The 24,417-nt window shown below is 40.6% G+C and overlaps 1 protein-coding gene across 1 annotated transcript in view; it reads left to right on the top strand.

Moving 5' to 3' along the window:
- The first annotated feature begins 874 nt into the window (after positions 1 to 874).
- FLACC1 (flagellum associated containing coiled-coil domains 1) overlaps positions 875 to 24,417 on the top strand; it is a 36,392-nt gene continuing 12,849 nt past the window's right edge. The window contains exons 1-8 of the mRNA XM_081342406.1: positions 875 to 1,082; positions 3,461 to 3,529; positions 12,147 to 12,204; positions 15,773 to 15,912; positions 17,891 to 17,911; positions 19,840 to 19,933; positions 20,468 to 20,529; positions 23,286 to 23,383. Coding sequence (XP_081198532.1) covers positions 913 to 1,082; positions 3,461 to 3,529; positions 12,147 to 12,204; positions 15,773 to 15,912; positions 17,891 to 17,911; positions 19,840 to 19,933; positions 20,468 to 20,529; positions 23,286 to 23,383 — 712 coding nt within the window. The 5' untranslated portion in view covers positions 875 to 912. The remainder of the gene's footprint in view (positions 1,083 to 3,460; positions 3,530 to 12,146; positions 12,205 to 15,772; positions 15,913 to 17,890; positions 17,912 to 19,839; positions 19,934 to 20,467; positions 20,530 to 23,285; positions 23,384 to 24,417) is intronic.

Raw genomic sequence — 24,417 nt, 5'->3', positions numbered from 1 at the left:
AAATTACATCATGTTTCCTTTTTTCCAAATTCAACTCTTTTTAATCAGCAAATCATAAATCGCCATAAATCTTCTCAGTGGGTGCGCCTGCCCTTTGGAACCAGCTGCCAGTGGAGCTTAGGACTGCCCCCGACCTCCGTTCATTCCGCCGGGACCTGAAGACCTGGCTCTTCTTTTAGTTTTAATTTTAATTTTAACTGGGGTTTTACTTATGCAGGGACGAATATAATTTTTTTAATCTGTTTTTAACTTTTGTATCTTTGTTTTAATCACCCTGTAAACCGCCCTGAGTCCTTCGGGAAAGGGCGGTATATAAATGTAATAAAATAAAATAAAATAAATAAAATAAAATCACTTTTTTACATTTTCAGTAAAAATCCACAAAAGGTTTCCAGTCTTAATAAAAGTACTTGTCTTGTCCTGATCAAACAGGTACGTTTTGCTATTTCTGAAAATTCCATCATCTTCATAGTCCATTCCTCCATTACAATAGTTCAGTATTTTCTATCTTTGTCCATAACCTTGCTACAATCACCATATGCAAAACCAACATTTTCAGATGTTTTTTTTCTAATTGGCTACCCATAAGTCCCAAAAGAAAAAGTTCTGGTTTCAGCAATTTAAAAATTATTCCTGCTCAAAAATTTTTCAAGATGACTTCCCAAATGTATTTCCCATAGAGTTCGATTAGTCTGTACTTTAAAGGAAGATGAGTTGGAATTTGGTTCAAATTTCAAATTCAGTGTGGCAGAAGAAACTTTATTTAGTTGTTTTCACATACTATAGTGCTTTAGCATACTTCTTCAACATATTTGAAGTTAGACCCCCAAACTCATCCTCCCCGGCCATCTAAAATCAGACAAATACATGTCATCCTTAGATGCACGTTTTGGTAGGATAAGTCTTCAAATTATGAAGATCTATTTTGTCTTTCATCTTGCAGGTTTCTTGACATACAACTTTCAAAATCAGAAGATTATGTCCCAAGCTCCCTTATTATACTGCCCTTGTTGGGATCCTTGGAAAGGAAGGACTAAAAAACTTGTAAAAACTAAAGCAGGCTCATTGAATCAGAAGCCCAAGTAAGTAAAAGTACAGGGATGGAGTTGTATACCTGTAAAGGTCAATAATTTCTCAGTTGCTGAACTATGAACATTTGAACAACCCCAGAATCTCCATAAGTGTTTTGTTAGTGGTTGAGAGGGTTGTGGGGCCTCCATGCCATATTTTAGTTTGGGGAAATGCAAAACAACTCAACTTCCAAATCAGAAAAGTCAGTATGTGCTTAAGAGTGACATAAGATCATCTCTCCAATCATTCATTAAGGAGTAACTAAATACTGTATTATGACGGGGAAGAAATAATATACAATTGGTAGAAAAGTCTGTGTGAGAGAGAAAGCACTTCATCCCCAGAGCATATGAAAACTTGGATCTTATGTAACAGTATTGCTGTCAGATAATCTGAGAGCAATACTGTTGCCCATGATCCTGACAGAAATACACACATAACAGAACCACTAAAAACCTAAATTGTCCTCATGATTTATAGAAACATCAAGGAACCCGCTCCCCTGCTATATTTTAAGCAAGTAAATGGCAAGGACCTCACTTACCGGTAGTTCCTTTTGATTTACATGGAGCCTGGGAAAATTGATTCCTGACATACCATAAACTGTTTGTAGAATGTATGTAACTGTCAAATTAATTGTTTCTGTGATATGCATTCAGGTATAATATTGGAATTCAGGTATATTATTCAGATATAATATTATATTATTATTCCAAAACAATTTCAAAACATATGGAACACTACTTAAAAAAACATCAGCACTGACAAAATCACCATCAGTCAATTGCAAAAAGTATCTTTACTTGGCAGTTTTGCTTTCTGAGACAATAGCTTTAACACCATCAAACATCAACATCTGCCTATCCCAGGTCCTTGGGAAAGACTTGATCAGTGGATTAAAAATAAATCCAGTCTAAACATTTAGTTGTCTGTATGAACAACCATAATATATTAAATTTATATGCCACCTGATTCCAAGTGACTCTGAATGTATTCCAATATTCAAATTCGATTACAAGAAAATGACAGTGATTACATATAAAATCTAAAATAATTATATTAAAAAACAATAACTAAAAATATAATTATGTATTTTTTTATGTAATGTAACTTTCAAAGAAAAAAAACATGAAAAGGAATGTCCCTCAGTTTATGTTTTGAGACTGAAGCTTTTGAGACTGGTTGGCAGACGTGATCTCGGAACCATTGAACCATATCTTTCATAGATCCTGAACTACCGGAGAATTACCAGAGGACTGGAAAAGAGCTGATGTGATTCCCATCTTTAAAAAAAAAGGGGGGGGGGGAAGAAACAGATCCAGGAAACTACAGACCAATAGGTCTGATATCAACACCTCAGAAGATCCTGGAAAAGATAATCAAGCAACAGATCTGTGAACACCTAGAAGCAAGCAAAGTTATAACCAGAACTCAACATGGGTTTATCAAAACCAGATCATGCCAAACGAATCTTATCTCATTCTTTGACAAAGTGACTAAATTAGTGGACCAGCAAAATGCAGTGGACATAATATACTTGGATTTCAGTAAGACATTTGATAAAGTAGACCACAACCTACTTCTTGGTAAACTAAAAAAAATGTAGGATAGACAGCATCATCACCAAATGGATTTGCAACTGGCTGACAAATTGCATTCAATGAGTAGTCCTTAATGGAACTACTGTACATAAGATGGAGGGAAGTAAGCAGTAGGATACCCAAGGTTCCATTTTAGGCCCAATGCTCTTCACCATCTTCATAAATGATTTAGATGGAGGAATAGAAGGGGAACTCATCAAATTTGCAGACACCAAACGGGCAGGAATATCCAACACCCCAGAAGATAGGCTCAAAATCCAGATGGATCTTGGCAGACTTGAACACTGAGCCTATCTAACAAAATGAAATTCAGTGTACAGAAAAGTGAGGTTTTAGACTTAGGCAAGAAAAACCAAATGTACAGGTACAGATTATGTGAAACCTGGCTCAAAAGTAGTAACTGTGCGAGGGATTTTGGAGTCCCAGTGGACAATCACTTAAATATGGGCCAGCAGTGTGCAGCAGCAGCCAAAAAAGCCAATGCAATTCTAGATTGCATTAACAGAGGGATAGAATCAAGTTCATGTGAAGTTTAGTAATGTTTTATAAAGCCTTGGTAAGACCACACTTGGAATACTGTAGCATTGCTGTGAGCCAGAGAGGACAAATGTATAATTTAGAAATGGATTTTATCAACATTTAAATTCTAATGCTGAGAAACACCAGTTCTATTCAGGTCAAGAAGGCTCAGAAATACTGGTGAGACTTAATGACCAATTGCATTTTAGGCCTGATATTTGAAGACATTTTTTAATCCTTTCTAAACAATGTTTTTTCCCCCATATTAGAAAACCATCATTGGGAGGGATCCTTAAAGACCAGTCCAAAGTCCAGTTAAATCCTTCAAATAGTTCTAGGTAAGTTTATTGTGCCTGGAGATCAAAAGCAAGGGTTGTGCAAGATATAAAACTTTATGTGTATGCTGTGAATTTTAAATTGTTTTCGGTCAGTATTCTTCAGGGCACATGGTCAAACAAGACATTCTTTTTGCCATTCTTGACACATCTGTGTCAGTCTGTATGTCCAGAAAGGATGTGATGCCACAATCAATCTGAAGTCCATTACATATAAAGATACATGTACATGGGTGCAGATCACCAGTTGCTGAAAAATATATTACCGTTTACAAAATTGCCTACTATGCTGCTTATTCCTAGCACCATTTCCAGTATAGAAACTCAGGACAAATTCTCTCTGTTGCAAACTTGTTCCACTATACTGTGTTTACTATGTCAGCCCAATGATATGTACACAAATATCCTGAATTATAGTGTGGAGTATTTTCATTTTTGAGAAATCCTGCTGGGTACTATTAAATATTCTTAATACTTTATCAGAGTTTTCCCCATTTTACTCAGATCTGATACTATATTAATTGAAGCCAGGCCAATTTGTGCCCCTATTCAGGATCCATTTTTAAACTTGCTGGTCTGTAGTGTCCTGCTTTGGAAGCCAGTTGTAGGAACAAATTTAATAGTGAAAGCAACAAAGTAATGACAGTGTCCTTCATTTTAAAAAAAATATATTTTATTGATATTTTTCCACTCAGTAATTGGTGAACAGTGCATTGTCTGGGTTACATTTATAAAAGAATTATTAACAATTAATTTCTATAATCCGTATTCCACATATTAATTTTAGTTGATTTCCTCTTTCCCCAAAATAACCTCTTTTCCAAGCATTGGGTTAATACAATTCTTATTATTTTGATAAATAACAATTATATATATATATATATATTTCCAATATTCCTAAAAATAATAATCATATTAGTATATTTCTTTTCTATTCAATCATTCTGATTGCCTCATCATAAATCCTGTTACAATCCTTATTTTAGTTTATTTCTCCCACCAAATTCTAGATATTCTTGCTGGTGAAGATTTTCTCAAAAGTTAATTACATTTACATTTACAAATTTAACACTATTTTTTCCATATAAGCCATCTCACCCTTTTACATTTCTTAAGAAATAAATAAAACAATGAAAAGAGAAAAAAAGAAAAAGAAAACGGCTGCATCACGCCAAAACTGGCTGTTTGCCGCCTCTTGTTCAGTGCCGCTGCTAAGAGGTGGAGGAAAGGAACCTGGTTGGGGCTTTGCGAGGGTTGGGTCGGGGTGGCGGGAGAACAGCGCTTTGCGAGGGTTGGGTCGGACGCACATGGGCTGCTGCCTCACTTTCCGTACTATGCCGGGGCTGGGCTGGACTGGACACAGAGCCTCCATGCCACTTCTTCCCCTGGGGACTTTGGGAACACCATCCCCACCTACCGCTCATCCCGGGGCACCTTCTACCATCCCATGCTCTTCAGCTGGCCAGCTGGGCATGCCAAGCTCGGGCCTCAGGCAGATGGAGGCCAGAGGAGAGTGAGAGCCATGGCTGCCTGGCTCCTTTGTCTGAGGACACATGCAGGGAGAAGTGCCGCCCAGCTCAGTAAGCTGCGGTCCGCCCACAGAAGGAGAAGGAGGATTGAGGAGGAGGGCTGGCCGGGGACAGGCACAGGGCTTCCCACGGGAATTCAGATCAGCCCCAGCCTGATAGGAGGCCAAGGGAGCCCAAAGAGAGGCCATAGCTGGCCAGCGATGGGTTGGAGAGTGTGGGATGGTGGCAGCCGCCCCGGGACAAGTGATAGTTGGGGTGTGGGCTCCTGATGTCCACAGGGGAAGAAGCCGTGAGGAGGCTCCGCGCCCAGCCCAGTCCCAGCAGGGCACGGGAAGCGAGCAGCAGCCCCATGTGTGTCCCTGTGCATGAACGTGCCCCCGCCCTGCCAGGCAAGCAGAGCCATGGCGAGCAGCAGAAGGCATGAGCTCCGATCACACTACAGCCCCTCCCCACTCTCCTCCTCCCCCCCTCAGAAGAGCTGCGGGGCTCAGGATCCTCCCCCATGCCCCTCCACCTGCTGAGCAAGACGCCCTCCTGCCTACTGCCCTACCCACCAGAGAACCCCTGGATCTCCCCCAACTGGACATTTATTTACCCTCTGATTTAAGATCCTCCTTTTAACTATGGGTTTGCCTTTGCTGGACCCTCATGGACAATTATGGTCTGTTTACACTACTCCAGCACAGATTTACTCGCTCTCAGGGGTACCCCCCCTTCCTGGGTGTGACCCGCCTGTTTTTCTATTTCTCCTCTTGATGACGGGCCCAATCATTGGGACCCTGAGAGATGGTTGGGTAGGGACAGGAACCCCTTGTATAAATTTAAGAAGAGGCTCCTGATTTGTTTCTTATCTAAATATTTTATAAGGTTAGGGAGGGGGGAGGGTTTGCGTTCTTGGTTGGACTTTGGGGGGTGTCCACCATTCGCTGTTCAGGCCAGGCCTGGAATAGATCACGGTCGGACGGGGCTTGGGCAGGGCCCCCGGAGCGGGGTGTGGGAATACCTATTCCCACGACGTTAGGGAATGGCAGCAGATGCTCGAACAGAGGGCCGTATCAGTACCCGGGAGTGCGTCCCCGCTGTCTTCAAGCGGTGATGCGCTCCGACCCTCTGGTTTCGTCCCGTGGTCCCGGGAACAGGGATGAGCAGCCACCCGAGCTCAGGCTTGTGTATTTCAATGCCAGGTCCGTAGTTAACAAGGCCCCGCTCATCCGTGATCTGGTTGAGGAGGAGTGTGCGGACCTGGCTTGCATCACAGAAACCTGGTTGGGCCCAGAGGGAGGTGTCCCCCTGGTTGATATTTGCCCACCGGGTTTTTGGGTGCTGCACCGGCCTCGGGCTCAGGGTAGGGGCGGGGGTGTGGCGGTAGTCGTGAGGGAGACCTTATGTCCGCAGGAGGCCACCGTTGTCCAAATAGCCAGGTATGAGTCTCTCCTCATGAGATGTGGCCCTAGGGCTCAGTTGGGCTTGCTGCTTGTGTACCTTTCGCCTAGTCGCATAGCAGCAGCCCTGCCTGAGCTTCTCGATATCCTCTCGGGGTTGGTAATTGAGTTCCCCAGATTTATAATCTTGGGTGACTTCAATCTGCCATCCCTGGGGGGATCATCTGAGTTAGCTCGGGAGTTCATGGCTTCCATGACGGCCATGGACCTGAGGCAAGTAATTCAGGGCCCGACTCATGGGGGGGGTCACACGCTCGATTTGATTTTTCTATCTGGCTGGTGGTTGGATGATCTGGGTGGGGGCTCTCCAATTGTTACGCCCCTGTCATGGACCGATCATCATCTCCTGTGGCTGGTCTTCCATTTTGCCAACCCCCGTCGTGGGGCTGTTGAACCAACTAGATGGTTTCGCCCCAGGCGCCTAATGGACCCTGAGCAGTTCCAGGCGGCCCTCGGGTCCCCACCTGCCGCCTTAGTTCACAGCTCAGCCGAGACCCTAGTGGAAGCCTGGGAAAAGGCAGCCACTGAGGCACTCGACCAAGTTGTACCCATGCGGCCCCTGACCCGGTGCAGATCCCAGTGGGCTCCGTGGTTCTCCGCGGAGCTCCGGGAGATGAAGGGTCGGAGACGGGGCCTAGAGAGCTGTTGGAGGTCTAGCCGGTCTGAATCCGACCGATTGCGACTAAGGTCCTTTACAAGGTCTTACCTCGCGGTTATGAGGACAGCGAGGTCAAACTACTTTGCTGCCCTCATCACGTCCGCAGATAATCGCCCGGCCGCCCTGTTTAGGGTGACTCGCTCCCTCCTGAATCAGGAGGTGAGGGAGGAGCCCTTGCAGGGTCGTGCCGAGGAGTTTAGCCAGCATCTGTCAGACAAAATCGCTCGGATCCGGACCGGTCTGGCCTCCGACTGGGCAGAGTCTGACGGTGAGAACATGGGTGATCTTGTCAATGTCATCTGGGAGGAGTTCGACCCTGTGACTCCGGAAGAGGTGGACAGGATTATGAGGAAGCTGAGCTCCACCACCTGTTTATTGGACCCGTGCCCCTCCTGGCTGGTTTATTTGGCTCGGAAGGGGACACGAGGCTGGCTCCAGGCAGTGATAACTGCTTCTCTGAATGAGGGTAGTTTTCCCACCGCCTTGAAGGAGGCGGTGGTGAGACCCCTCCTCAAGAAGCCTGCCCTGGACCCAGCTGTTTTAAACAACTTTTGACCAGTCTCCAACCTTCGCTTTCTTTCGAAGGTTGTTGAGAGTGTGGTGGCACAGCAGCTCCCTCTGTTCCTGGAGGAAGCTGATTATCTAGACCCATACCAATCGGGCTTCAGGCCCGGGTACAGCACGGAGATGGCATTGGTCGCGCTGGTGAATGATCTCTGGCGGGCTCGGGACAGGGGTTGTTCCTCTGTCCTAGTCCTATTAGACCTCTCAGCAGCTTTTGATACCATCGACCATGGTATCTTACTGCGGCGTCTTCGGGGGTTGTGAGTGGGAGGCACCGTTTTACGGTGGTTCTCCTCCTACCTCCTGGGACGTTCACAGTCGGTGTTGGCAGGAGGGCAGAGGTCGGCCTCAAGGCCTCTTGTTTGTGGAGTGCCTCAGGGGTCGGTCCTCTTGCCTCTCCTGTTCAACATCTATATGAAGCCGCTGGGTGAGATCATTCGTGGTTTTGGGGTTGGGTATCATCAATATGCTGATGATACCCAGCTTTTTATCTCCACCCCAAACCACCCCAGTGATGCCCTCTCCGTGATGTCCCGTTGCCTGGAGGCGGCCCGGGTCTGGATGGGGAGGAACAGGCTTCGACTCAACCCTGACAAGACTGAGTGGCTGTGTGTGCTGGCGCCTCGGGAAATTCAGAATATTCCATTGCTAATTATGGGGGGTGAGATATTACTCCCGTTTGGACTACTGCAATGCTCTCTACATGGGGCTGCCCTTGAGGACTACTTGGAGGCTCCAGCTGGTGCAGAATGCAGCCGCGCAAGTGGTGGTGGTGGCTTCCCGATACTCCCATGTAACACCTCTACTCCGTGAACTGCATTGGCTTCCGGTTGTCCTCCGGGTAAGATTCAAGGTGCTGGTTACGACCTATAAAGCCCTAAATGGCATGGGTCCGGGTTACTTACGGGAGCATCTGCTGCCGGCATCAACTTCCCTTCGTCCAGTGCGCTCCCACAGAGAGGGCCTCCTTAGGGTGCCGTCGGTCAAAGAGTGTCGACTGGCGGCCCCCAGGGGGAGGGCGTTCTCTGTGGGCGCGCCAGACCTTTGGAACCATTTACCGGTGGAGCTCCGGATGGCTCCCGACCTTCGCTCCTTCCGACGTGACCTAAAAACATATTTATTTGAACAAGCCGGCCTGGTCTGATGGGTTTAGGGGTATTTTAACATTTTGTATTAATTTATTTAATTGGGCTACTGTATTTAATATTTCTTTTAATTTTTATATATTGTATTTTATTGTATTGCCCTGTACACCGCCCTGAGTCCTTTGGGAGAAGGGCGGTATAAAAATTAAATTATTATTATTATTATTATTATTATTATTATTATTATTATTATTATTATTATTATTATTATTATTATTATTATTATTATTATTATTATTATTATCTCTGCCCAGCCCCCACAGGCATCCCTCTCTAGGAGGAACATCAAGCTGGTCATGTCCATCCTGGCCATGCCCACTCAGTCTGCCATGGCCACTGTAGCCACACCCAACCAGTTGGCCACACCCACCCAGTGGGCCATGCCCACCTGTCACCCGCTGGTACATAAGTGGGTTTTGGGTTGCAGTTTGGGCACTCGGTCACTAAAAGGTTCGCCACCACTGCTATATTGTTTAAAGAATTCATCCCTCTTAAAATAATATATTCCAAAAATTTTCTATTTCTTTAACCATATTCAAACAAATGTTTCTTTTTTAAGTATTCTCTCTGATAGGTCCCATCATCTATTTTCTTGGTTTCCATCTTAATCTTTTCCCTTTGCTGAGTATCTTTCTTAATCAGTGTATTTTGTTGAATCAAAAGGTTTTTCCATATGTTCCTAAATGTTGCTGTAGATATAAAAGGTAAGTCAGTATCTTTATTAGGGGCATTTACCGACTGCTTTTTATTAGGAATATTTTTCCTTCTTTTTCTCTCTGCTTCTCTTGTCGCTTTTTGCCACTCTGGTTCTGGTGTTTTTCCTGATATTTCTGTAGAATGTTTTATTCAGTCTTTTTTGCTGTCCTCAAATTTATTTTGTAGTGTTGAAAAATCTAGTATTTCTTGTAAAAAATTTTCCACTTGGATTAGATCATACTCCTTTGTTTTGTAGAATTCCATCTTCAAGTCTCTATCCTCAAATTTATGTTCAGTCATCTGTTTTGTCTATTCCTTCTCTGCTATATTTTCCTGAGGATTTTTTCAGTATAAGCTTAAATTGGAAATAAGTTGACTTATATTTTCAAAGTTATTCTGAATTTCTTTGTGATTTGAGATCATTGTTCTTTGAATTAGTTGCAGCTTTACATATGTCTCTTGAAAAATATTCATTTTTTCTTGATAAGTATTTCCTATAAATCTGATTTTCCATGATGGCCAAAAGTCCAGATTTTTTCCCCCACTTCGGAAATAGCTTTGAAGTCAGAATTGTTTTTGTTCCCTCAGGTTTGCAAGTCTCACTTTATCTTTACTTTATCTGTACTTTGAAGGTCACAGGCAAGATTATTTTCACACACACACACACACCAGTTTTACCTTGACTGTCATAATCCTCATCCACCAGTAGGTGTCACCACTAGTTCATTTTTCAGATTTTGTTCCTCTGTGGAAGGTTAAAATTCGCTGGTAGCCAAAAGGTGGGGGCAACCCCCCCTTTTCTTCACTTTTGGAGGGTTGGGTTTTTTTTGCTTCTTGGGAGTTTCTCCCCTTCAAGAAAGTAGGTAGGATAGAGAAAATCAATGCTCTTACCCAGATTCAATCACACTGTTTACGATCAGCTTAAATTTGTGCTTTTGACTTCTGTTGCTTGCAGCTGGGGCTGGACTCTGAAGTTAAGCCAGCCTTTTTCCTTTTGGTTTCTGGAAGGCTTCTCCTGGACCGATCGGGTCGACCGCCATCTCTCTGCAGTCCACGGGACTTCCTTCCTTCATTGCCGCCTCTCCGGGGTGGCTTCTGGCCCATTTAGGGTCCCCTAACAGGGAGAAACTCAGCTGGAGGGCACGGAGTCCTGAGCTTCTCAACTGCTTCGCTCCTTGCAGGAACCAGAAGTCCTGACAGTGTCCTTCAATATGCTCTTAATTATTTCTGCAGAAGTGGTTGCAGATGAGTATTTCTTTTTGTGTTATTGCTGGCACGTTCAAGGAATTTTAGAAAGAGTCTGGACACCATAATCTTTCTATATTTTCATTCTTTTGTCTTTTTCTCCATAAAAAAGTCTGTTAAGGAGAGAAGGGTAAACTATCAGCACAAGGCCTTTTATAGGTGCTACCTATTGTATTTTAATTATTATGTATTTAATTTTTTAATTTCTTTGGAGGACGTTTCCATGATTCCTTGATTTTTCTGTGATGAAATCCTTATAAGCATTCTCTTATGAATTTCTGAAATACATGTCTTTTCTATTTTTATGCAGAAGGTCCTGGTTTTGACAAGAGTCCCTAAGCAAAACAGTTTTTTTTAAATTACATTTATATCCCGCCCTTCTCCGAAGACTCAGGGCGGCTTACAAGCTTAGCAGTAGCCTTCATTCTATGTATATGCCTGCTTGTTAGGGCTTTCACACACACACCCAAGCGGCATTATTACAAAGTCAGCTTATTGCCCCCAACAATCTGGGTCCTCATTTTACCTACCTCAGAAGGATGGAAGGCTGAGTCAACCTTGAGCCTGGTGGGATGCGAACCTGCACTAATTGCAGGCAGCTGGTGTTACTTAAGGAGGCATTAGCCCACTGCTCCACCAAGGCTCATATTAGTTTTGTTGCCATGGTATTTTAAATAACATTAAGTTTTCTTTCCAGAATGAGTTTTTCACCTTAGAATAAACCTCTTAATACAGCTGCACAATCCTCAGAAGGCCACTAAAGCCTTTTGTACAATGCTTAAGATGAATAGATATTCAAAGCAAGATGCTAGCTATCTCTCAAATTATTTCAGCAACCATCCTATGCTCTTGCTTGTCCTTCCAGAATGTGAAACTAAATTAGTTTCCTGCAATGCTGAAGAAAGCATTAGTAATGATTGAACTCTAGAATCAGGAAAAAAACATCTTCAGCAAAAATGTTAAGCAGATTCTTATGCAATCTGCTGATGGAATTTGTTGCAATTCAAGAATGAAACATTTATGGTAGAGAAAACAGATTTCATTTCTTATTAGGGAAAAGTAATGAAGCACTACAGTATTTATTTTTTATAGTATGTTCTTTCTAAAAAAAGTGATTGACAGCATACATACCAAGTTTGCTTTTGTAGAGAATAATTTGCTTACCAAAATGTAATTTGGGGTAATTTATATCAGACGTTGTTTTTATGTATTCTGTAAAGTTTTCCTTTCCAAATTGACATTCAGATGTAAGTGTTCTTTCTAGTTTTGTGCAGAGATCAATTTTTTGACACATGCCTTTATCTCCTTGGTAGTCTAAATAATCTTATTTTTTCCTTCCAGATTGAAATTTTCTACCAAAACCTATGTGCAACCATTAAGAAGCCGAGAGCCTCAAGACGTAAATAAAATATATTATTTGTTATTTTATTGCATGCATTATGTTGGTACGTGAAATATGAATGTTTTAATCCATCTTTTTCCAAACTACTGAATAATAATAATAATAATAATAATAATAATAATAATAATAATAATAATAATAATAATAATAATAATAATAATAATAATAATAATAATAATAAGAAGAAGAAGAAGAAGAAGAAGAAGAAGAAGAAGAAGAAGAAGAAGAAGAAGAAGAAGAAGAAGAAGAAGAATTTGGAAGGGACCTTGAAGGTCATCTAGTCCAACCCCCTGCTCAGGCAGGAAACCCTATACCATTTCAGACAAATGGCTGGCCAGTCTCTTCTTAAAAACCTCCAGTGTTGGAGCATTCACCACCTCTGGAGGCAGGTTGTACTGGTTAATTGTTCTAACTGTCAGGAAGTTTCTCCTTAGTTCTAGGTTGCTTCTCTCCTTGACTAGTTTCCATCCGTTGCTTCTTGTCCTGCTTTCAGGTGCTTTGGAGAATAGCTTGACTCCTTCTTCTTTGTGGCAGCCCCTGAGATATTGGATCACTGCTATCATGTCATCCTTCACTCTTCTCTTCATTAAACTAGACATACCCAATTCCAGCAACCGTTCCCTATATGTTTTAGCCTCCAGTCCCCCAATCATCCTTGTTGCTCTTCTCTGTACCCTCTCTAGAGTCTCGACATCTTTTCTACATCGTGGTGACCAAAACTGGATGCAGTATTCCAGGTGTGGCCTTACCAAAGCATTGTAAAGTGGTATTAGTACTTCACTTGATCTTGATTCTATCCCTCTGTTAATGCAGCCTAACACTGTGTTGGCTTTTTTGGCAGCTGCAGCACACTGCTGGCTCATATTTAAGTGATTGTCTACTAGGACTCCAAGATCCCTCTCACAGTTACTACTATTGAGCAAGGTACCACCTATACTATACCTGTGCATTTGATTTTTCCTGCCTAAATGTAGAACCTTACTTTTTTCACCATTGAATTTCATTTTGTTAGATAGTGCCCAGTGTTCGAGTCTGTCCAGATCCTTCTGTATCTTAAGCCTATCTTCTGGAGTATTGGCTATTCCTGCCAGCTTGGTGTCGTCTGCAAATTTGATGAGTTCCCCATTTATCCCTTTGTCCAAATCGTTAATGAAGATATTGAAGAGCACTGGGCCCAGAACAGAGCCCTGGGGCAACCCACTACACACTTCCTTCCATGTAGATGCAGTTCCATTGAGGACCACATGCTGAGTACGGCTTGTCAGCCAGCTACGAATCCATCTGGTGGTGATACTGTCTAACCCACATTTTTCTATTTATCAAGTAGTAGGTTGTGATCTACTTTATCAAATGCCTTACTGAAGTCCAAGTAAATTATATCTACAGCATTCCTCTGGTCCACTAATTTTGTCACTTGGTCAAAGAATGTGATAAGATTTGTCTGGCATGATCTGTTTTTGACAAACCCATGTTGACTTTTAGTGATGACTTTGTTTGCATCTAGGTGTTCGCTGATTTGTTGTTTGATTATCTTTTCCAGAATCTTCCCAGGTATTGAGGTCAGGCTGATAGGTCTGTAGTTTCCAGGATCTATTTTTTTCCCTTTTTTGAAGATGGGAACTACATCAGCTCTCTTCCAGTCCTCTGGTAGTTCCCCAGTGCTCCAGGATCCTTAGATGTGTGGGTTTGCACATTTCACAATGATTAGTCAGAATGAGATTATGGCAGTCATACTTTTACATATCCGGAGGATGCCAAGTTAAGGAAGGCTATTTTAATCAGTCTCTTTTCTCCATCCCTGTAATATCCTTGTCTTGAAAAGTAAAAATCTTGTACCGATTTCAGTGAAGTAGAAGCATAAGGGAAAAATTCCTTACCCCACAGAATAAGAATTTAATGATTAAAGTTAGATACCAGTACTTTGCTTCTGACTATATAGCTCCTCCCTTGTTAATCAGAATGAAGTCTTTCATCCAACACTATTCTGGTCTGTTTCTAAGATCCTAAGATCCTGTGGCATAGAATAGAGATTAATGGTGGTGGTATTATTAATTTAATTATCAATAATTATAAAGCCCTTATATTGTTTAACTCAAAATGGCATAACTAATGTTCATTGCTCCTGTGTTTCCCACAACAGCAACCCTTTTAGAGGGATTGGACTAAGAGAGAAAGACGGTTCGAAAGTCACCAGATGGCATCTGTGCTTAAGGGAGGACTAGTTTGAACTTGGCTAGATCTTAAGAGAAAAGGAATTTGAGGGTTGAGCAATACCGGCAGTTACTGAAAATGTCTTGACATAAGGATGCTGTGACATAAGGATGCTTTTGGCAAGAAAAGATGTCAATTTTAACGGGGGCAATTCTTAAAGCAGAGAAAGCAATTGCAAGATACATAAAGACGCAAGGCACATATGGTCTTGAATAAATTAATCCCCGAAGACACCAGGCAAATATCACAAGAACCGAAACATTGCAACCAATAGACTTTTATAGTATAAGGCAGTACTTCATCTAGAGATGGAATCCAAACCCAGCAAGGGGAAAAAAATTACTATGGTTCTCTTGAAACAGAGTATACATTTTAAATAGCTCAGTTTCAAGTTTAATATTCTACCCTCAGCTTCTCCTCCGGTGTATAATGCATTGAGTGGAACGAATGATTCAATGCATCACAGAGTGAAAAAAAGTAACAGCTTTGTGATGCCTTGGTGAGGAGGGAGAAGATGGGATTCTGAGACTGATGAGATTGACAAGAATAACAGCAGACCTTGTAATCAATTATGGGATCATGGCCTGGAAAAAGAGAGGGATGCATATCTTCACCATCTCAACTTATTATCCCCCAGGTGCACTTTAGCCATTGATCTGGGACAGTATACGATGGCATTTTCTCTTAAAGAATGCCTCCCTGATTCATTTCTAAATTTCTCATCATCCTTATTTCCATTCTTCTCTAATCCCGCTGCAAATATCTGTTTCTCAAATTAGCATTCCAGTCCTTTCCCTCTTTCACTTTCCCAACATATTTCATATTTCAATTTCATCACAATTTCATATTCATTATCTAATTCTTCAGTTAAGTGACCATTTGCTTTTATTTGTTAATATTGAAATATTGTTATGTGAGCAGTTTGGAATTTTGGTTTTTCTTTTGGCCCTTGTAAGTAATCTTCTGAATGATTCCATATTGGATGACTCTGTGTCTGTTCAGGCAGGCTGACCCTCTCCAGGCAAATATTTGTATGGGTATAAAATTTTTACCTATTTTGGATACCGTCTTTCTTTCAGATTGTTTCTAGCAAATGAGATTGTCAAAATATTAACTGCTCAGGAATAAATCTATCCGTCAGCCTGAGGTTTCCTGAAATTAGAAAACTAAAGAACAGCACACATCAGCTTTCCCGTTTGGAAGAGCATACAATTCTGGCTTCTTTTATGAGAAGACAGCACCTAAGGCCAAAGAGCCAGATCAAAATGCATTAAATACATTCAATTTCAAGAGGCATACAACTGGTTTGGATTTTGAAGCTATTCTTCTAAGGTTACTTCTTTTTTCATCCCAGCTATCCAAAGTGTTTGAAGAAGAGATCGCGCCTGGTTTTACCTTGTCTCACAGTAAGGAACATATTGATGTCACACTGGGCGAAGAATTCTTTGAGAAAAAAAAGCCCACAGAAGAAACCATCAAACCTACTGTGCCCAGGTAATCTTACATTGTGGCCAGATGATGTATTCACATAGCATAATTCCCAACTTCTTGCTGTCTGACATGTTATCAGTGTTTTGTTATTTCATGTATGTGGGAACAATGCAACCAGCTAAGCTTCCACATCTTTATACAGATTCCCAATACATTTTGAGAGAGGATTCAAGCATGTGCTTTTTGCAGATTCAAGTATTCCCAGAAAACTATTTTAATGGAGGAAGAAGAAGGCAAAGGTAAATAGAGCAGCCAGCCACAGCCAGCCTTCCTAATGTGTTAGATTTCACCACCCCTTGTAGTCTCCAGAGACTATAACTAAGGGCCATATTGGCTTGGAACCATGAAGAATTCTTGCACATTTGGAAAGCAATAGGTTGTTAAGGTGAAGAAGGACATCTTAAGCTCAAGAGTATGTGCAGAGCAGGCAAGGGAATAAATAAGGGCCTGATGATACATATTATCACACAATTTACAAATCTGCATCAGAGATCTTTGTAGAGGTGGGTCATAATTCAAGGTACTGGTTATGACCTACAAAGCCCTACATGGCATGGGTCCGGAGTACCTTAGGGAGCACCTGCGGCCGGCATCAACTTCCCTCCGCCCAGTGCGCTCCCACAGAGAGGGCTTCCTCAGGGTGCCGCCGGTCGGAGAATGCCGTCTGGTGACCCCCAGGGGGAGGGCGTTCTCTGTGGGTGTGCCTGACCTGTGGAACCGTTTACCGGTTGAGCTCCGGATGGCTCCCGACCTTCGCTCCTTCCGACGCGACCTAAAAACCTATTTGTTTGAACAAGCCGGCCTGGTCTGATGGGTTTTGTTTTTAATTATTGTTTTAATGTAATTTATTTTCTGCATTTGGGCACTAGGGTTTAATTTGTTTTTAATTTCTGTATTTTGGGTATTTTGGTATTTATGTCCCTGTTCACCGCCCTGAGTCCTTCGGGAGAAGGGCGGTATACAAATAAAATAAAATAAAATAAAATAAAATAAAATAAAATAAAATAATAAAATAAAATAAAATAAAATAAAATAAAATAAAATAAAATAAAATAAAATAAAATAATAAAATTAAATTAAATAAATAAATAAATAAATAAATAAAGGCATACACATGTCTCCCTCAGTGCCAATGTCCCACCATTTTGGCATCATGGTGGTTTACAGCTTAGGTCTTGTTAAGATAAATACAAAAGAATCAAGTTCAAAATAGATGGCTTTTTCTGTCCTAGAGTGAAAGTGAGAGCTGCCTATAGAAATCTATGAAGAAATCTAGAATTTAGCAGTGGATATGACTAGACATACATTTAATTTTCTCTCTCCCCCCCCCAACCCCACTTCCCAGAAAAAAAGAAGCAAGCATTTCCTACCTTACAAACCCTTTGAACTGTTTTTACATGTGCTTGGGATATCTCTTACATCTTAGAGTTGGGAAGATGTATGCTGCTTCAAAAAGCCTTTAATTACTGTAATTTCCCATGGCATCTTTGATTCTCAAAATTAGCCTGAATACATTTATAGCTGAGATTTTAAGATGAGATTTTGATTCAATGTTTAGTTCAACTGGAATGGTTTTCTGTTAATGCTTTTCCGCTATAATGAAATTGTCTGGAGATTTAAATAAAAGACACATTACATAATAGTGGTAATTGAGACAATTTAATTATTTGTCTCAATCATTTGATCATCAGCTTGTTTTATGCTCATTACAGAACTGAGTCTCAGTCTGAAAGCTCTAATAACATCACCAAATTCCTGTATTGTATTAAGACATGATGCTTATATTTGCTGTAATTACACTATGCCTCCGGATTGCAGAATTTGCCAAATATTCTAATCCACAAAATTGAGCCCATACTTTCTATATACACAAATGATTATAGATTAGATCTTGAATGCAATGTCTTTCTAAAACAAATGTGTCTAATAGAATGCAATGGGGGTTTTATACTGCTTTCTCTCTCTCCCTTTCCCTTTGCAGCACTCCACCTAAGCTTGAAACGTAAGTATTGATACAGTCTTTTGCCTCTTATGGTTTTCTTGGATTGCAATCAATATAGTGCCTAAATGTGTCCTCTGTTCTGTTTGCTCCTCTATAATCCTGTATTTTGTTCATCTGAGTTAATCTCATTTCTTTATGGTCTATTGTAATCTGAGTTTACCAAGTATTTTAAGGAACAGCGTACCAAATCTGCTACCCTGGAAACAACAAAATTCTTGTTCTGCAAAAATGACTGGGGTGCTGCACTTATTAGACTTTTCTCATGTGTATTTGTCTGCTCTGGAGTAAGAATGGACAGTTTAATCAGCTTCATCACTGCCTGCTGCCTTTGACAGAAAAAGATAAAGAAGGTCCTATAAATTATATTACAGCACGGTTTCCTATGGTGGACAGGATTTATGAGTCCTAGGCCAAATAAACTGGAGACCATCAGGTTGCTAGTCTGCTGAATTAGCTGATATTCTTCCTACAGTAATTTTTTTTGTAGTTACAAACCTTTATGTTTAAAAGCCTCATTTTCAGGGCTATTCAAAAGAGCCTCCTAAACTGAAGAGGCAATTGTAAATGATAGTAAAATTGGGAAACCTTTCAGATTCCAAAGTTGAGTTGCTGTTGACTTCACAAGAGAGGCTTTTAAAAGGGAGACATATTAACATGAAATGTTTCAATTGGACTACAAGACACTTTGATTCTGTTTCTTTCAGATTTAGCATGGCATTTTGATAGGCAATCTGATATTCTCCAGATGCTTGGACAGCAATCTAGCTGACCTGGCCAGTAGCGGGTATTAAGGAACCTGTGGAGGACATCGGACTTCCTACCTGGATATAGCTATTCTCAGAGACAAGCATTACCTTTGTTGATATGATCTTTGCTTTTGTTTTTAAAATTTATATTGAAATGGGAAACTGTCCTATTCCATTTCGTTCTGACTGTATCAGATTGATAGAATTGTCCCTTTGGAATGTATTACTATTTACTAGTAAATTCAGATAAAAATGCCAGAGGAGCTACACCTTACTACACCTATCTATCTAAACTGCCATTGGGAGGTATTTCCTAGTATTTCTTATATTTATTAGTTCTCGGAAGTTATTTATTATTTATTCAGGATCTTTTAATGGACTTTAGTAATCCAAGTTGTACATTGCATTTGCCTCCAAGTGCAGGGTGAGTCACACATTCATGTGACAATGGTGTAATCCAGAGATGTTCTTACAGATTTAATGACACAAATCGGATTTCCAAATTTCCCAAGCACTTTTAAAAAAAATGAGTCCACTGGGAGAAATGATAAAAAAATGCAATATGATGTTTAAATGTAGAAACCAGTTCTTTGTTGTTCAGTTAGGGCTGATTTTTCATGGTATCATTTTGCCAGGATTATCAGTAACTAGTTGGGTTCTTTTAAACTCCTGCTTGTGTCGTTAATGATGGTATCTAGCTTGTCCATCTTATGTAAACATCTTTTTTCAATTGACTTCAATTTTTGCAAGCAGCAGAATCTACTCCAAGGATGTTTGCATTTGTATAATGTGTCCAAAATATTGATTATATTTGGAAGCCCACCTTGAATGAATGAATGAATGAAGAAGGGGAGTATACCTATTTCTAGAATGAACAGGGTGAGCAGAAACAGTTGGAGATAGATGCTTTCTTAGGGAATCCAGGCTTTATGCCAAGAGCTTTGTAGTTAATAACTAGCATCTTGAATTGCATTCAGACTGGCAGCCAATGCAGCTCACATAGCAGTGGTGACATATGGGCATACCCAAAGGCACCCATTATATTCTGATTGGTCTTCAAAGGGAGCTCCTAGTAGAGCACATTGCAATAATTCAGTTATATTCATTTAAATCCAAGCAAATTTACATTTCAAAGTAATAATTATTATTTCTATGGAACAATTTGTACACTGTATTTTGTAGGGAAGATGTTGTTGCTGACTTAGTGGAACAGATTTCTGAACTGACAGCTATTATAGAGCAATTGCGCCGAGATCATCAAGTGACACATAAACAGGCAAGTCATGTTGGTCGTGGAGAAAATTTTCCCTGTAGATAATTAAGAGATTTTGCTATATTGGGAGAGAGACTACTGGTTGGGAGGAAATTATTAGGATCTCTTCCAGAAACCAATTCCTATCAAGTTAGGTGAACTGAATTTAAAAAGACATTTCTAAAGCAAAGGTATTAATGGGAAGAATTAGTGTGGAGATGGGATGAAGTGGAATGTATTTAGTCTCTTGGTTGCAGATAGAACTTCTATGCCTAGCTGAACTGTGTACCTTTGAGTTAGTCTTGATTCCAGTAATGATTCCAGCCATGTTCCTGCATTTTCCTTGGCAAAATGGTTTGCTGCTGGCTTTTTCCGAGGGCTGAGATAGACTGACCAGCTGGCTTTGTAACTAAAGCAGGACTAGAATTCATAGTCTCTTGAAGTCTAACCATGTGTCTTTAAACACTGCCCTAGCTATCTATATATACAGTTACACTGCTAAAAAAATCCATTAGGGAAGTACTTATTAAATGTAATTGTCTTTTTTCTTTTTTCTAGCTGGAGAAAGATATGGAAGAAAAATGCAATGAAATGCAAGAGGAACATGACAATAAAATGAGGTCTGGCTGTCCTTGTTTGGAAGTCTTGAAGTAGCTTTTCTTTTTCCATAGTTATAGGAGCAAAAGAGGAATAACAATATATTAAGGAAACAGCTTCCCTCCCCTTCCCCCCCCCCCCCGTCCTTAGAAAGGAAGCAGATAGCATGTGACTTTTTAGCATTGTTCTGTGGAGGCTTACTCAGAAGTAATAATGAACAAAATGTTTTGACTATTGATCTTATTTGAATCTGTGTTATTGGCCATTTTCAGTCACATAAACATTTTTTAATGTATAGCACAAATAGAGTATACAAATTAAATTATTAATTGTTAAATTATTGCATTTTTGCACACTGTGCTTTTAGTCTTTAAAGTTAATTTTTGTATGAATGAAAATGGCCAACAAAGGAAATTGAAACAAAGTTATTCAGAAGTTAAGTCCATACAAGGTTGGTGAAATTTTCTTACAAATATATCTGGATGTTTAGAGCCACATTCAGCATAAGTTAAATAGTGCTGCTACTCTATCCAGAGTGCTGAACAATTCCCTCCCAGGATGTGGTCCTGTTGAAAATCCTTCTTGTGTTATTTACTCTGTGGGGAAACTCCCCATTGATGCCATGACAGACTTTCTTCCTAAGCAGATATAAGCACAAGGAAGTAGAGTTAATTTTCCCTACCTTACTGCTGGAACCCAAACACTGATCAGCTTTCCCTTCCCATCAGCGCCTGCTACTTTACCTACACATCAGATGGAGCTTTGGGCCCTTAAAAAGTCATTCTCCTTGTCATTAGTTCCAGTTTCCCACTTACTTGTCTATACTGTGATTAGAATTATTTCCTTAATAAACCACAGTAGCAATTGGTGTGGGCGTGGCATAATTTCACCCAGAAAAAATTCCTGTGAGTAAAAACACAATAACGATAATGTGGTATCATAGGAATAATAAAAATAATCACAATAATTGTTCTTCATATAGATTACAAACATGCAATAAAAATAATATGTAAATATAATTGAACATTGGTTTTGCATGCACCCTGGTACTCAACTGCTTTGAAACTCATCAAGTTTGGTATCAACACATTTTGACATGAAAAGTTTGTCCTCAATGCATAAGCTAGAACTTGTCAGTGTCAGCTGCCTTATGATTCACTACATTATTCCTTATGGGGGAAAAATTGTTTGGTACTCATCGGTTGTGGTACTCATTGTGGCTCCTGGAACCAATTAATGTTGAGTACTAAAGTACCACTGTAGTAAGAAAACTTATTGAAAATCCTAGGTTTAGCTCCTGTGCAAGTTACAAGCAGTCCAGAGCTTTTCACAACAGGATGGATTTATCCATTTTCCCAATTTCAAGAGAGCTAGTAAGGCTTTGCTACAGAGATTTTTCATAAAAACTGAAGCTAATACTGGAAGAAATACAGTACTGTAAGCTGTTTCACCTAACCTGGAGCCTTTTCAGACTAAGTTGAAGTTCCATTTAACAGTCCTTGAACCAGCAGAGAACTATACTAATATGAATTTGCTAATCCCTGTTCTGCCTCAATAGGCAAACAGTGATGGACCTTAGTTACTATGTGCAAAACCTATTAAGGAAAGGAATTGCTGACTTGCTTTGGTTTCCTTCCTTCGCATCCCACCAAACATCCGATGGGGTTGGCTTTGAGAAGAGATACGCTCTGATAGATGGCCTGAAGAGTAACTGTTTGTCTTGTTAGCTTGCATTCAAAAGAAGCCCGGTCAACAGCTGACAGATACTATGGGCTTTTCCTGCTTTCTTGTGGAGTTCTCTACCAGATCTAGTCACCTGTTAGCTGGGCTGATCTATCTTTCAAAGCCAGGTTGGCCCGGAGGTCTGGCAAGTTAATGAGAAAATCCCAGAGGCTCCCAGTGCCCAGACCAGAATGGCCCTGGAGTATTGTAACCAGTGACCGGAGAGAAAGGAGGTTCCCAACACTGTCCAACATCTACAGGTGTCCTCGACTTAAGACCACAATTGAGCCCAAAGTTTATGTTGTTAAACAAAACATTTGTTCAATCAGTTTTGCCACAATTGTTAAGTGAATCAATGCAGACATTAAGTTAGTAACATAGTTGTTAAGTGAATCTGGTTTCCCCATTGATTTTGCTTGTCAGAAAGTCAGAAAGTCTCTGACCCTGGCACACTGCAACCATCATAAATATGAACCAATTGCCAAGCATCCGAAATTTGATTATGCTGCAAGGGCCACGTGAAAAACAGTCATAAGTCACTTTTTTCAGTGCCGCTCTAACTTCAGTCAGTAAACGAATGGTTGTAAGTCAAGGACTACCTGTACTGAATTGATCTCATGCGTTAGGTCCACAAAGAGAATGATACATGAAGGGCTGATCTTCCTTACTTTGTCTCTTCAGGCTAAGACATACTTGTGTATGTTTCTTCTGTGCTTTTAGTGCTGCTTTGCTGTCACCCTCTCCAGTCACTGCAGAGATTTTTGTAGATTTCTCTTCCCCCCTAGAGTATTTGAGTCCCTCTGATTTCCTCCTGAAATGTAAAGGATATTTTACAACCAGATTGGATATGATTTTAGATAGGATTAAAGGCTGTATAGTAAAGTGACAAAAATCAGGTGCTGAGACTTGTACAAGAGAAGAGCTTCTCACTAAGGCAACGTTACCACTCTCTGTGTATCTCTTCAAGTTTATTATGAAGACAGACTAGAGGACCTAACAGGCCACAAGTGCAGAAATGCCTCTTTTACCTTACTTTCCTGTTATGTTGTCTTGGCAGGGAGATTCGAGGATTTCACATAGTAGAAGTGAATAACCTGGAAGAGCAGTATAAGAAAGAGTTGCGGAATGAGAGGGCAACTGCACAAGAAAAAATGGGTATGATGCCTAACTATCTATTTATCTCATACCTACATGTGTCCTGGAATGTCAGCAAACAGAGTTGTTTCACAAGGAAAATTGGAAATTTATAAATAGCCAGGGACAATGAGATGATTAATACACCAGTTTGTTGTAATGGTTAAGACCCAAGGTTGGAAACTGGGGGACTGTGAATTATAGTCCTGCCTTAGGCACAAGGCTAGCTGGGTGATCTTGGGTTAGTTAGTCACTCTCTCAGCCCTAGGAAGAATGCAATGGCAAACCACTTCTAAAATCTTGCCAAGAAAACTGCACAAACTTGCAGGCAATTGCCAGGAGTTAACGTTGACTTACACACACACACACACTTGTATTTCCATCAACTGTTGCTATTGCATTTAGAATTACACAAGGAACAAAACTGCTCTCTCTCTTTTTACAAGCTCAGAGCACTTTGTAAACTATTTGATTGGTATGTGGGGGGGGGATTGAAAAAAAATCGAGAATCATCTTATTTTTATATCTTAAACACTTATAGGCTGAATATTCTATGCTACCAATCACAGACATGATATTTGTTATCTGCTCATGCTTGTTGTTGCTGTAAATTGAGCTTCTATCAAGGAAGGAAATATATGAATTCTGTGGAGCTGCCACAGAAAGGATATGTTTTAAAGTGCTTGTAGATGTCAGTATCAGAATCCTGGCAAGGCAATTTTAATCAGTGAGGCGCACAGTAAGCTCTGTTCCTAACATCTACAGAAAGGGACAAAATTGTTAAACTAGAAATTGTGATCTTCTGTATTTCACTAAATGCAATATGTTAAAAATCCTGGCTGAAAGTAAATCAGTGACAAACTCAGTAGAGATATAGGGCCAGTCTTTCCCAACTTGCTGCCATTCAGATGCATCAAACTATCCTTGGCAGTCCAAGGGACTCGCAGGAGTCTTCTCCAGCACCATAGTTCAAAGGCCTCAATTCTTTGGCGCTCGGCCTTTCTTATGGTTCAACTTTCACTGCCATACATTGCAACTGGGAAGACCATAGCCTT

This window comes from Vipera berus, assembly GCF_964194415.1.
Source record: "Vipera berus genome assembly, chromosome: 1".
In the NCBI taxonomy this organism is placed as follows: domain Eukaryota; kingdom Metazoa; phylum Chordata; class Lepidosauria; order Squamata; family Viperidae; genus Vipera; species Vipera berus.
This window is presented reverse-complemented; position numbering and strand designations above follow the sequence as displayed.